Source organism: Saimiri boliviensis, chromosome 16 (genome assembly GCF_048565385.1).
Source record: "Saimiri boliviensis isolate mSaiBol1 chromosome 16, mSaiBol1.pri, whole genome shotgun sequence".
Lineage (NCBI taxonomy): Eukaryota > Metazoa > Chordata > Mammalia > Primates > Cebidae > Saimiri > Saimiri boliviensis.
The window spans coordinates 3244486-3257693 of NC_133464.1; the positions used below are offsets into that span (position 1 = coordinate 3244486).

At 38.0% G+C, this 13208-nt stretch overlaps 1 protein-coding gene across 5 annotated transcripts in view; it reads left to right on the forward strand.

Annotated features, from left to right (window-relative positions):
- ANKRD10 (ankyrin repeat domain 10) overlaps positions 1 to 13208 on the forward strand; it is a 36777-nt gene that overhangs the window by 12579 nt on the left and 10990 nt on the right. For 4 of the 5 annotated variants that reach the window (XM_010338843.3, XM_039473142.2, XM_074387445.1 and 1 more), the window contains exon 4: positions 9757 to 9992. In XM_010338843.3, the coding sequence (XP_010337145.1) occupies positions 9757 to 9992 (236 nt within the window). Of the gene's footprint in view, positions 1 to 8945; positions 9049 to 9756; positions 9993 to 13208 lie in introns of those variants that run through there. The other variant, XM_010338844.3, reaches the window with a different exon arrangement.

The following is a 13208-nucleotide window of genomic DNA, read 5'->3' on the forward strand; positions in this document are numbered from 1 at the left end:
TGCCAGTGTTTAATGGCAAAGTCTGAGAACCTTTTTATAGGAGAGGATTTTTTTAGAAGCCATTTATTCTGTGGTAACCAGATCTTCAGCTGGGCTACATGTATTTTAACTTAATTACATTAATTTTTTTTATCTTAACTGGGATCATTAGTTAGCTTGAGAAGCATCTAAAGCCTTATATAAGCAAATTCAGTGACTCACTCTAGAAAATTCTCTTGCCTAGTTTAGAAAGCAGGCACAGTTGGCCATAATAACAAAAGCCTAGAATGTGATGTTAGTAGACTTCGAATGCCAAAAAAAATACTTCACTTTTAGAAATTTTTAATTAAAATGGAATTTGCTTAGTTTGGATCAAAATTGACCATTTAGAACCACCTTTCTTTGTTTACCATAGAGTCCTGTCTAGAAGCCAGATTTTCATGAGAGCAAATACAGATGATGAGCATATTTAATATCAATGTTAAATTTATTTGCAACTTTGGCCTTGTCAAAATGTTATCCAAATTTACTTTTAGCTGTTCATTTTGAAATTTGTGGTTTATTTTTGTTAGCTTATTTGCCTGTCAGAATAATAATGCAGTTATGAAATCTACCAGAATTACGACTCTGAATTCATATTTTCGGATTTTAGGTCCTCTGAATTCTAATCCGCACATCCTACTTTTTGCTTCCTCTTTTTTGTTTTAAGAGACAGTCTCACTCTGTCATCCAGGCTAAAGTACAGTGGCATGATTATACTTCACTGCAACTTCAAACCTGTAGGCTCCAGTGATCCTCCTGCCTCAGACTTTTGAGTAGCTGAGACTACAGGCACATACCACCATGCCCAACTAATTTTTAAAAATGTTTTGTAGAGATCGGGTAATCTTGTGTTGCCCAGGCTGGTCTCAAACTCCTGGGCTCAAGCAATCCTCCCACCTTGGCCTCCCAGAGCACTGGGTTTACAGGTGTGAGCCACTGTGCTGCCTCCTTGTATCTAATTGTCACCACAGCAGATTTGTCTGGTCTTGGCTGTTTTCTGGTTAAGGTGTTTTGGGATGGAGGAATCACTTTCTGTAATAACTATTAAGTTCTGCCTGCTAGACAGGCACAGTAAGTGGGTTGACACCATTCCAGACTTGTTAAGAAATTAAGTTTAGAATTTTGATTGTTTTTCATAGTAGCTTGATTAAAATACAGATATTTTTGCTGCTTTTATAGATAGTGCTTTCAAATGAAACCAATGGTTTCTAAATCCAGATGTCTTTTTCCCTTGCTAAATTATAGAAGGAGCATGTTAAATACTTCATCAAACTCCTAGAATGGTGGTTTTACATTTTAATGTATGCAAACATAATTGTGCTCAGTTGCAATGTAAAACTATCCTCAGTAACTTTGAACTTGAAAACTTGGCACCAAATTTATGTAGGTAGAAACTTTAAAAATAGTTTCTTCCTATTATTAACTGAAGAATATATTTAAGAAAGTCTTCATTATTTAATAAGAGTTTGGATACCAAAGGGTTAAAAATACACGTGTATTTCTTTTGCTGAAGATATCTTAAGATGTTTGCTAATGTTTTGTCTGTACAAATGGACAGTTTAGTAATGTTTTTTATCTTTTTTTAATCATTCCATGTATTTGCTTATTTCCATCTAGGAATAGTTACTAATGTATTTGAGATACAGCATACCAAATTTTAAAGTAACCAGAATCGTGAGTTGATGGTTTTTAGTCCATACTGTTAAAGTTTTGTTGAAATACTGACATTTAAATTGGCTTCATGCTAAAAAAAAAAATTACCAGAGGTAATTTAAAAGGCAGTATCTTAGAGCAGTAGCTCATGGTCAAGGTGGTCACATGACAATGGCTTAAGCTCAGTCAGTGTGCTTCTGCACCTTATGTGTGTCTATGTATTTTTAATCCAAATGTTGCCTGCAAATATGTGATCCCTTATTATTTAAGTTTCCTGTATTATGAACCATTGCCCGTTTTAAATCACACAGAAGATTCTGAATCTGTAAAAACTACACATGTCAATGTCTTACAGCTACGTAATTCGAATTGACTTGATTTTTTCAAGTAATCCTAGAAAGGGGGAGCATTCCATATAGAACTGCTGAAACTGCCACAGGTGCTTCTCCGAAAACCTTACAGTTGTGGCATTGAATGTTCAGTATCGCTTCCTTTCTGCACACAAGGCATACTGTTGAGGTATTTGTTGCGGTGATTGGTTTTAATGCTAATCTAGGAATTCAGATATAGATTCTTTAGATTTGCATGCTTTGCTTACCCTAATTTATGATATCTACCTTTTTATTTGTAAACTAACAATAGCTAAGTTGAGATCAGAATTTTAACAGAAATATTATTTATATAAAAATCGTTATCTTTTATTGTCACATGGCATTAACAATAAGAAAACATCCTGAAGGTGATGTGACAACTTGGATTCTAAAAATTATACTTCAGCTATTTCCTGATCCATGGTTTTTCAAAATTAAAACAAAGCCGTTCTTATCAGAACGGCTTCTCCTTTGTTCTGGAATTGTGGCACTATAAGTGGAAACTGGTGGGACCCTGGCTGGCAGCAGAGTAGAGCTTGATTTTTAAAGTTCTTGGTGGACAATTCTTAGATATAGATAAATTTTAGTGTTTGAAGAGTCAGGGTCTTCTATGTTGCCTAGGCTGGTCTCAAACTCCTGGCCTCAAATGATCTTTCTGCCTCTCCCTCTGAAAGTGCTAGGATTATAGGGCTGAGCCACTGTGCTTGGCCTAGAGGCAATAAATTTTAATATTCTATTCAGAATATTCTTACAGAAAATATATAAGCGTTTATGCCTGTAGTAAAGTTAATGCCAATTTGATTTGTTTTTGTCAGTTATTCAGCAGAAAATGTAATTTACAGTAAAGATGATTCTGTGTTGTCCCATGTTTTAATATTCCTTTTTCAAAAGAATAGTAGAAAATGGGTGGCCTGCTCAGTGATTGCTTTTCGTAGTCTTGGTGAATGTTACAGGAGCTAGAATTTGTAGATAGAAGCACAGTCATCATAGTTTCCACGATAAATTGCAGCACATTAGCTTGCTAGCTTAAAAATCAGATCATGCTGACTTTCTTTTAAAGAAAGTTAATTTTAGAACTTCAAACTAGAAGCAGTTGACCGTTGTCTGATTTTTAAAAATCTCTTCCCATTTTCAAAGACTTTTCAAATGCATGTTAGAGAAGACCAGGGAGGGTAAGCTAGAGCTGGAGAACAACACACTCCTCTTTCAGAAATGAAAAGACAGACATTTTAGGTCAGGCACAGTCCATGTATCCAGGTGCATCAAACTGGGGCTGTTAAATTCAAAAGTGTGCCTGTTTTGAAAATTTCATCTAAAAATAATGTGGATACTTTCATTACCACTATTTGCATTCAAAATAGTTTTTGAGACTCTCTTTAAACTCTTTCTTCCAAATACTTTAAATTTCCTTGGAATAGTATATGTAAACACAGACTGGATGAACTTTGTCTTTACTACTGATACCTCACTTGAGGTTGACAGGAGTGGCCAGCAGTTAGTGCCTATGGTCATGTAATACGCTAAGTAAGTAGTACCTGTGGAGTGAAATCCAGTCTCTATAAACACTACAAAAAAAAAAAAAAACAAAACAGCTGGGCACAGTGGCTCATACCTGTAATCCCAGCACTTTGGGAGGCCGAGGTGAGTGGATCACCTGAGGTCGGGAGTTCCAAGATTAGCCAGCCAACATGGTGAAACCCCGTCTTCTACTTTTTTTTTTTTTTTTTTTTTTTTTGTATTTTTATACAAAAATTAGCCGGGTGTGGTGGCAAGCGCCTGTAATCCTATCTACTCTGGAGGCTGAGGCAGAAGAATCGCTTGAACTTGGGAGGTGGAGGTTGCAGTGAGCCAAGATCACGCCATTGCCCTCCAGCCTGCACAACAAGAACGAAACTCTGTCTCCCGCCCCCCAAAAACGACAACAACAACTAGTTGGGCATGGCGATTGATGCATGCCTGTGGTCCCAGCTACTTAGGAGGCTGAGGTGGGAGGAGCACCTGAGGCAGGGAGGTGGACGAGGATAGTGTGAGCTGTGATTGCACCACTGCACTATAGTCTGGGCAATGGGAGTAAGATCCTGTTTAAAACAAACAAACCTGTGGAGTGAAAGGTAAAGAATGGAATATTTTAAAAGTACTATGACAGAACAAAGTACTGGAAGTACTAGATTTGAGTGTAGAATGTAACCTGTAAATCAAGTGTTTCATTTATGTGCCCAACTTACTGAATTTTAGCAATTTAAACATCAAAATTGAAATACTGCTTAACAAATAGGAAAGCATATGTGAAAATAGAATTAAAAGACCTGAACCTTTTTTGTGAATGATTATTTGTTCTAATCTTTGACATGGAAACCCAAATTATTTTCAGTCTAATGTATTTGAAATATAAGTATTTAAAAAGTTTGAGGAACTTTGAAGATAGGGCTCCCTTGGTCCAGATTAAGCACACTGCCTGGTTTATTGTAAGGCACTTAGAACATATAACCAGAAACACTCAATTTTGGAATAGGAATGATTGTTTTACAGCCAAGTACTCTCTCAAAGTCTTTTGTTTTACACTCCTTTCAGGTTTACCTTGAGATATTTTTCTAGGTATTTAATATATAGTGACATATGGCAACTTCAATAAAGTTATTTTATTTGAATTGAATAGTACGTAAAATAGATGTTTTTCACAAAATCCATTGAGAGAGAGGAATAGTAAGAGTAGAAAGATTGTTCATTCTAACTGAAAAAAGTTATCAGAAAGTAACACATGGTGATGAGAATGCAGAGACAAAGGAACATTTAAACACTGTTAGTGGGAATGTAGACTTGTACAGCCATTATGGAGAACAGTATGGAGGTTCCTGAACAAACTAAAAATAGAACTACCATCTGATTCAGCAATCCCACTACTGGGTGTATATTCAAAGGAAAGTCCATATACCGAGACTTCTGCACCCACATGCTCACTCAGTCCAGCACTGTTCACAATAGCCAAGATTTGGAATCAACCTATGTGTCTATCAGCACATGAACAGATAAAGAAAATGTGTCATATATACCCAATGGAATACTATTTGGCCATTAAAAAAAAAATAAAAAATTCTGTCATTCTTAGCAACATAAATGAGCTTAGAAGACATTATGTTAAGTAAGCCAGGCACAGGAAGATAAATACTCAAAGTACTGTACTCACTTTGTGGAAGCTGAAAAAGATCTCCTAGAAATAGAAAGTGGTAGCCAGGTGCAGTGGCTCACGCCTGTAATCTCAGCACTTTGAAAGGCTGTGGTGGGCAGATTACCTGAGGTCAGGAGTATAAGACCAGCCTGACCAACATGGTGAAACTCCATCTCTACCAAAAATACAGAATTAGCTGGGTCTGGTGGCGCGTACCTGTAATCCCAGCTACTTGAGGGGTTGAGGCAGGGCAATTGTTTGAACCCGGGAGGCTGAGATTCCAGTGAGCCAAGATCGCGTCATTGCACTCCAGGCCGTTCAACAAGAGCAAGACTCCGTCTCAAAAAAAAAAAAAGAGGTGGACAGTGGCTCATGCCTGTAATGTCAGTGCTTTAGGAGTCTGAAGTGGGAGGGCTGCGTGAGGCCTGGAGTTTGAAACCAGTCTGAGCAACATCTCTCTCATAAATAAAAAAAAATAGCCAGGCATGGTGACACATGCCTGTATCCCTAGCTACTCAGGAGGGTGAGGATAAGGAAGATCCCTTAGCCCAGGAGTTCCAGGCTGTGGTAAACTATGATTGTGCCACTGCACTCCAGCCGGGGCAACAGGGAAATACTCTGTTTCTTTAAAAAAGAGTGATTACTAGATGGAAAGAATAGGTTCTAGGGTTACCTTGCACTGTAGCGTGACTAGTTAACTGTAATTTTTGATATATTTTTATATAGCTAATTCAATACAAATGAAAAGTGTTTGAGGGGATATATATGCTATTATGCTGTTTTTTTAATCCGTATATATTGTATTGGAATTTGGAGTGTACCTCATAACAATATGTCCATTTAAAAATGTTAACAAGGATAGAAGAATATTTACAGTATCAGCTATTTGGTTAAATGTTATTCAGCAGTTCTGGCCTGCTGTCTTTTTTTTTTTTTTTTTTGTATAACCTATGGACTAAGAATGATTTTTAATGATTTTTAAATAGTTCAGCAAAAATCAATGGAATGATATTTTCTAGCATAAAATTAGGTGAAAGTTCAGTATCAGTATTCATAAATAAACCTTTATGAGAGCATAGCCATGCTCAATTGTCTTGAGGCTGCTTTCAGCCTACAACAAAAGAATTGAGTAGTTAGGATTGAGAATGTATGGTCTCCAAAGCCTAAAATATTTACTACACAGTCCTTTTTAGAAAAGTGCCTTCTTCTGTGTTAGGTGATCCTTAGTGATCATTTCAGGCCAGTTTCTGTAATGTGCACTACACAGTTGAGCCACCACTTACAAGGCTTTTCATGTGAGCAGGGATAGTGGAGATGATGAATGTAGGTAAGGAGAGGAAATGAGCATGGGGGCGTTCAGGGCCAAGAGATAGTGGTGGTAATTTTTTGTTGTGTCTCGGAGTCAGGTACTAATAGATTTCCTCTGAGTAGAATATAAATGCTCTCAAGTTAAACTGTATGTTGTATACATTCAGCCCTTGGTAACAAAGGAAACGATAGAACTGAAATGTTCTTGTACCTCACTAGAAGCAGAGAAGGGGTGCTAGATAATTGTGTTTCTGATAATGCTGCATAGATAGTGCCACTTAAATGTTGAGCAGAATTACAGTTTTCTCTAATAACTCCACCGTTACCATGTGTTCTAGATTGTGATACCTGTCCAATACATTTTCTAGAACTTTTTGATCTTCCCGTCATGTCTGCCTTCTGGTGCCCCAAAATTATGTGAGATGCCAGAAGTTGTTTGACTTGTGATTATGCTTGCTTGCTTGTTCCTTATGTACAAGTACATAGCATGAGTGGGCCGTAATCCTTTTTTTTTTTTTTTTTTTTTTTTTTTTGAGACGGAGTTTCGCTCTTGTTACCCAGGCTGGAGTGCAATGGCACGATCTCGGCTCACCGCAACCTCCGCCTCCTGGGTTCAGGCAATTCTCCTGCCTCAGCCTCCTGAGTAGCTGGGATTATAGGCACGCGCCACCATGCCCAGCTGATTTTTTGTATTTTTAGTAGAGACGGGGTTTCACCATGTTGACCAGGTTGGTCTCGATCTCTCGACCTTGTGATCCACCCACCTCGGCCTCCCAAAGTGCTGGGATTACAGGCTTGAGCCACCGCGCCCGGCCCGTAATCCTTTTGAGCTAAAGTAAGTTTTGAGATGGTACATAAAACCACACAGAAATTTGGTTAGTCTAAGTAGAGGACAAGCACATGTTTAACTACTTTTGGTAGGGAAGAAAGTGAAGTGGGAGAGCTTACCATTGCTACCTGTGTGTAGGCTAACACTCTCAAACTTCACAGTGTCTAGGAATCTCCATGTATTGGCACTGGTTATTTATTTATTTTGAGCCAGAGTCTTGTTGTTCTGTCTTCCAGGCTGGAATGCAGTGGTGCGATCTCAGCTCACTGCAGCCTCTGCCTCCACGTTTCAAGTGATTCTTCTGCCTCAGCCTCCCAAGTAGCTGGAACTACAGGCGTGTGCCACCACACTCAGCTAATTTTTCGTATTTTTAGTATAAACGGGGTTTCATGATGTTGGCCAAGCTGGTCTTGAACTCCTGACCTCAGGTGATCCACCCTCCCCGAGCCTCCCAAACCGCTGGGATTACAGGCGCGAACCACCGTGCCTGGCATGGTGTTTATGATTCTAAATACCGTTTCAAAAATCTGTTAGCTGTTTTTTATTCTCTGGTCCACTAAAGAATAATCTTTACTGTGAGGTTTATTTTATATTTTTATTTGTCCTAATAGTAAGTGACAGCTTCTCATTTTTCTATTCTTTGACTTTGGAGAGCAAGTCTGCTTATCTGTAGAAATAATCAGTTTATAAACGTATGCTCTCCTCGAAGAGTTTTGAATTTTCATGTGGCGACTTACTTTTCTGTTTACTTTCTTGACAGAGTAGACCCTCTCAGGTCATCTACACTTCTGATACCTTTTGAAAGTGAAATACAGCATTAAAAAAAACTTCAGCTATACGATTAAGCTGTCACTTAATATTAGTGTATTTTATATTTCAATAGCAAGATACCTGATTTTGTACAAGTGTAATTAGTGTAATTCAATCTGCCCAAACTTTGGTGTGTGCTTTTCATTTAATTGATAATCAAAATAAAAAGATTATGAAATACTAGAGACTATTCATCCAATCACAGCCATGAAGTCTTATGGCTAACAAAAATGACTTCAGTCTCTAACAAGTCCTGCGTATAGCTGCCTTATATTTTTATGAAGAATTTTGTTGGTTTCTGAGATTCTCAATTCTCTTTTATATCTGATGAAATAGGATTTAAATACTTTTTCAAAATGTATAATACATTTATCTTATGCTTTAAAAAGTAGGGACATGGTTAGTGAGTGTCCACACACTTCATTTCTGAGGTCAGAGCTTTTTATGATGGCTGGAAATATCCTTATAAATAAGATAATATTATTTTTCCCTAATTCTGTAGTTTTCATTCGTAAATGCGGGTTGTTTTTTGTTACTGTTTTGTTTTTTATTTTTGTTTTTTAGTTTTTTTGGTCTTACTGTTTTTCCATTAACAGTAACTCCAAGAAAAGCATCAGGGTTCTGGATTGGTTGGTTGAGTGACACAGCATAAGGCCTTTATTTCATCATGCTTTTGCTGTGGATGTAGTGTAGCTTGCTGAACAGGTATGGGTGCTGTCTTTGCTGTTAAGTACTTCTCCAGTTTGTTTATCAACCTGCAGCTAACAGGATGTCTGCTTTTTTACAGGTTTATTTCACAGAGCAGTGTACATTCTTGTCTTCCAGGGGAACTTCACCATGGAGTTACTTTTGATCCCTCAGTTTTAATTCAGTGTCTTAAAGGTTTACAAGTTCAACTTACTCTCTTTTATTCAGCCCTTTCACTTACTCTGCCATCACTTCTGACTTTAATCGGAGTTTTAGTTACTGTGGGAGTCCCGGACCTTTCCTTTTAGTAGTATTAGCCAGGTAAAACCTTGGTTCTTGTGAGTGGTGGGATGTGTTTTTAGGACAGCATTCAGAGTCTAATGGTAGGTTACTTTAATGTCAGGACATCCTTCTCAACTTCCACTTACAGTGTCACATGTAAGCATAAAGTCTGGCTTGTTGGTAAGCCATTACTTTTGTTTTTAGGAAGACAGTTGTTACGAATGCCATGGACAATTTCAGTACATGTTTGTTTGTTCTGATTTTATTCACGCTAAAGGAATGGGTTATTACAATTAAGTGCAGATAATATAGAATTCAGTTTTAAGTCTGAAGTTAGCATAAATTTAGATTCTTCAGACTAACAAAACATGATTTAAATAGGAAGATGTCTTTTTTTAAAGTTTAGCATATTTATTTTTAAAATTATCTCCCAAATCTTGCTTAGAAATCAAATGTGTGTAAGAGAAGTTAGTTACAGAGCTAGATTGATTAACTACTTCTTTAATGAAGATTTGCTATGAATTTGTTTACTCTTTCATACCACCTTCAGATAGCTAGTCAGTTCAGCAGGAGCAGAGACCGGGTTAGCACGTGGATGGGGTGTAATTCAGTGTTTTTGTGTTGTACAGCCTGAGAAATGCCAGTGGCCTGACAGCAGCAGACATTGCACAAACCCAGGGTTTCCAAGAGTGTGCCCAGTTTCTCTTGAACCTCCAGAATTGTCATCTGAACCATTTCTATAACAATGGCATCTTAAATGGGGGTCATCAGAATGTATTTCCTAATCATATTAGTGTGGGAACAAATCGAAAGAGATGCTTGGAAGACTCAGAAGCCTTTGGAGTAAAGAAAGCTAGAACTGAAGGTGAGACCACTTTGTGGGTGGGAAGAGCACACTTATTTTTCTCTCCTTTAATACGTTTTCTTTTTATGGCTGAATGCACCTTCGAGATGGGACTTGACTTCAGGTGGTAATTGTGCCTGGTGGATTGTGCGGTGACTGGAGATTTCTCCTGTACTGCCACTGCGAAGATGGGACACTTAACAAAAGGGATGTGAGGGAAATACAGCCCAAATATAAATGTCTGTGTGGAACTTACTGAGCACCTGTGTTCACCTGCCATGAATTAGATTTTTTAATTTGTTGTATCTGTTTGAAATATATCTATTAAAGAAAATCTGCCACTGTGCCTGATTTTTTTTTTTTTTTTTTTCTCTAATTTGCTTCTAAATGTTCCCGGGCTTACAAAAATTGCTGATGGTCTGGCAGTAAAACATTTTCACATTCGGGAAGGTAGATGTTTTCTGTACTATTTCTGTACTATGATTTGACCTCAGCTGGTCTCTGTACCTCACATGGTAATATGTGTTCATTTATCACTGCAAGATCTGGTGTATAATTCGATGTTGAGGATTTAAGTCCCTAAGGTAAGTTATTTTTGTTAAATATGATGAAATTCTTCCACTATTTTTTTTTTTTTTTAAGAAAAAAAAACCAAACAGGGTCTCGCTCTTCACCCAGGCTGGAGTGCAGTGGTGGTGTTTCGGCTCACTGCAACGTCTGCCTCCCAGGTTAAAGCAGTTCTCCTGCCTCAGCCTCCCAGGTAGCTGGGATTACAGGTGCATGCTGTCACACCCAGCTAATTCTGTATTTTTAGTAGAGAAGGGGCTTCACCATGCTGACCAGGCTGGTCTCAAACTCCTGACTTAGTGAACCACCTGCCTCAGCCTCCCAAAGTGCTGGGATTACAGGCATGAGCCACTGCACTTGGCCCTTTTTTTTTTTTTTAAGGTAATTTTGGAGTTTGCAAATAAGCAGAGTCAGTAAATCACTCTTGAAGTTGAAAACACCTCCCTTTCCTATAGGAAAATCATCTGTAGCTATCTAGACGATGTCTTAGTCCAGGCGTCATGGCTCACACCTGTAATCCCAGCACTTTGGGAGGCCGAGGCAGGAGGATTACTTGAGCTCAGGAGTTCAAGACCAGCCTGGGTGACATAGTGTGTCCTCATCTCTAGTTTAAAAAAAAAAAAAAGTCTTAGTAGGAGACAGTGTGATAGCGTGGCAGGAATATTTAGTGAACCTAAAGGGAAAGAGGTGGGAGTATAATGAACCAGATTATGAGCTCAGATTTGCTAAGGATAAGCACAGAGTTTTGCCTTGTTTTTTAAATCAAGTGTACTAGTTACAGCATGAGGAAAACTGGCTATCAGTAAATCACTTAAAAATCTAGAGGTTTTAGCTAACTTTAAATTTCATGAAACATCATGCTTTCTACCTTAAGTGTGTTCAAGTGAAGCATTTTTTCCCTATAAAGTTGATAAAATGTTAGTGTTAACGTACTTAACAGCTATTTAAATCTTGTCACCATAAAAATTCCTGTGATAAAAGACTCTTTGTAGTAATATATGGACTTAACAGTTTTATCAAATTCAGGGTTTTTATGAGTTAAGCATTTCTGGAAAGGTGCTAAAATCATAAGCATGACATGAAGATCTGCATCCGTTTCAAAATGGCCTTTTTAGTGGTGATGTGTTCAGCATTGTCATATATTTGTACCATGTATTAATGTATTTTTTTTTCTAATATATTTTCAAAGCCCTTTTAAGAGCATCCACTTTTTAAAAATCCTTTACCATTTCCTTGAATGCCTGGTTAATGTTGTAGCGTGGCCTTGTGCCCTCATGCACCAATTGTCCATGTCTGCCCCTGTGTGTCACTGTATAGTCTAAATGTCCTTGAAAAATGATTTATGCTTCATTTTCCCTTAGTGCTGATAAATCTTGTATTCTGTTTAGTATTTTTATTTTCCTTTTTTTTTTTTTTTTTGAGATGGAGTTTTACTCCTGTTGCCCAGGCTAGAGTGCAATGGCACCATCTCAACTCAGTGCAACCTCCGCTTCCTGAGTTTAAGTGAGTTTCCTGCCTCAGCCTCCTGAGTAGCTGGGAATCATAAGCATGCAACACCACATCTCGCTAAGTTTTGTATTTTTAGTGGAGATGGGGTTTCTTCCTGTTGGTCAGGCTGTTCTCAAACTCCCGACCTCAGGTGATCTGCCCCGCTTAGCCTCCCAGAGTTCTAGGATTACAGTTGTGAGCCACCGCACCCCACCTCTGTTTAGTATTTTTAAAAAGAGATCACTTAACATGCTAATTGGACTCAAAATGTTCCTAGCAGAGTTTGTAAAACTAGTTCCAGAGTTTCTAAGGTCAGTTGAGTTGGCCAATACTATGTTGCTTAATTACTCTGAAAAGCATTTCTGAGGATTCCTTGCTTCCTAAACTTCATTACATAAATTTGGTTTAAAGAGTCATGCTGATTTTCAGGAATTTTATTTTTTTCCTTTAGAATGAGAATTTGTTTTGGTTGACCAGTGATTAGAAGTTCATTTTGCATGTTAAACTTAGCATGCAGCATTCCCAAATTGTACATTGCTGTTCCTAATCCTGAGGGTGCTAATTTAGACAAAAATATGGTCGGAGGCAGGCACTTCTGCTTAAGTGTTGCAGGTAATATGCAGACCTAAATATTGAGAACTTGGACAGGTTGAGCTACTGTTCCAGGTACAAAGTAAGTGACTGATGTTTCTGTGATGATCACAGTAGAAATATTTAAGCCAAGATGCACATTACCTGAAAGCTGCTCTGCCCTGGTTTTCCCAGTTTGTATACTGTGACTGTTAACATCCTGGAACTTCTAGTGGTTCAATCTTTTATGTAGTTGACAGTCCTTAGATTTGCCCCACATGTCACAAGGGTGTGTATTTTATATGTGTGTGTGTGTGTGTGAGCATAGATAGGCATCTTCAGCTCACCTGTACTCCCACCACACTCTTCTTTATGGGAAGAGTTCACCTATACTCCCACCACACTCTTAAGGGAAAGGCGCTTCCCTCCCCCGCCCCACCTTTTACCATTACATACTGAATGTGGTATGTTGGGTATTGGGAGTAATTGTTGATCATTAAAACAGGGTTTTGGTTTTTTTCCTCTCTCAATTACCTGAATATTCTATGTGAAATTTCTACTAGTTTCAGTAGATAAATGATTATTTTCATTATTTGACCAGTTTTTTTAGTT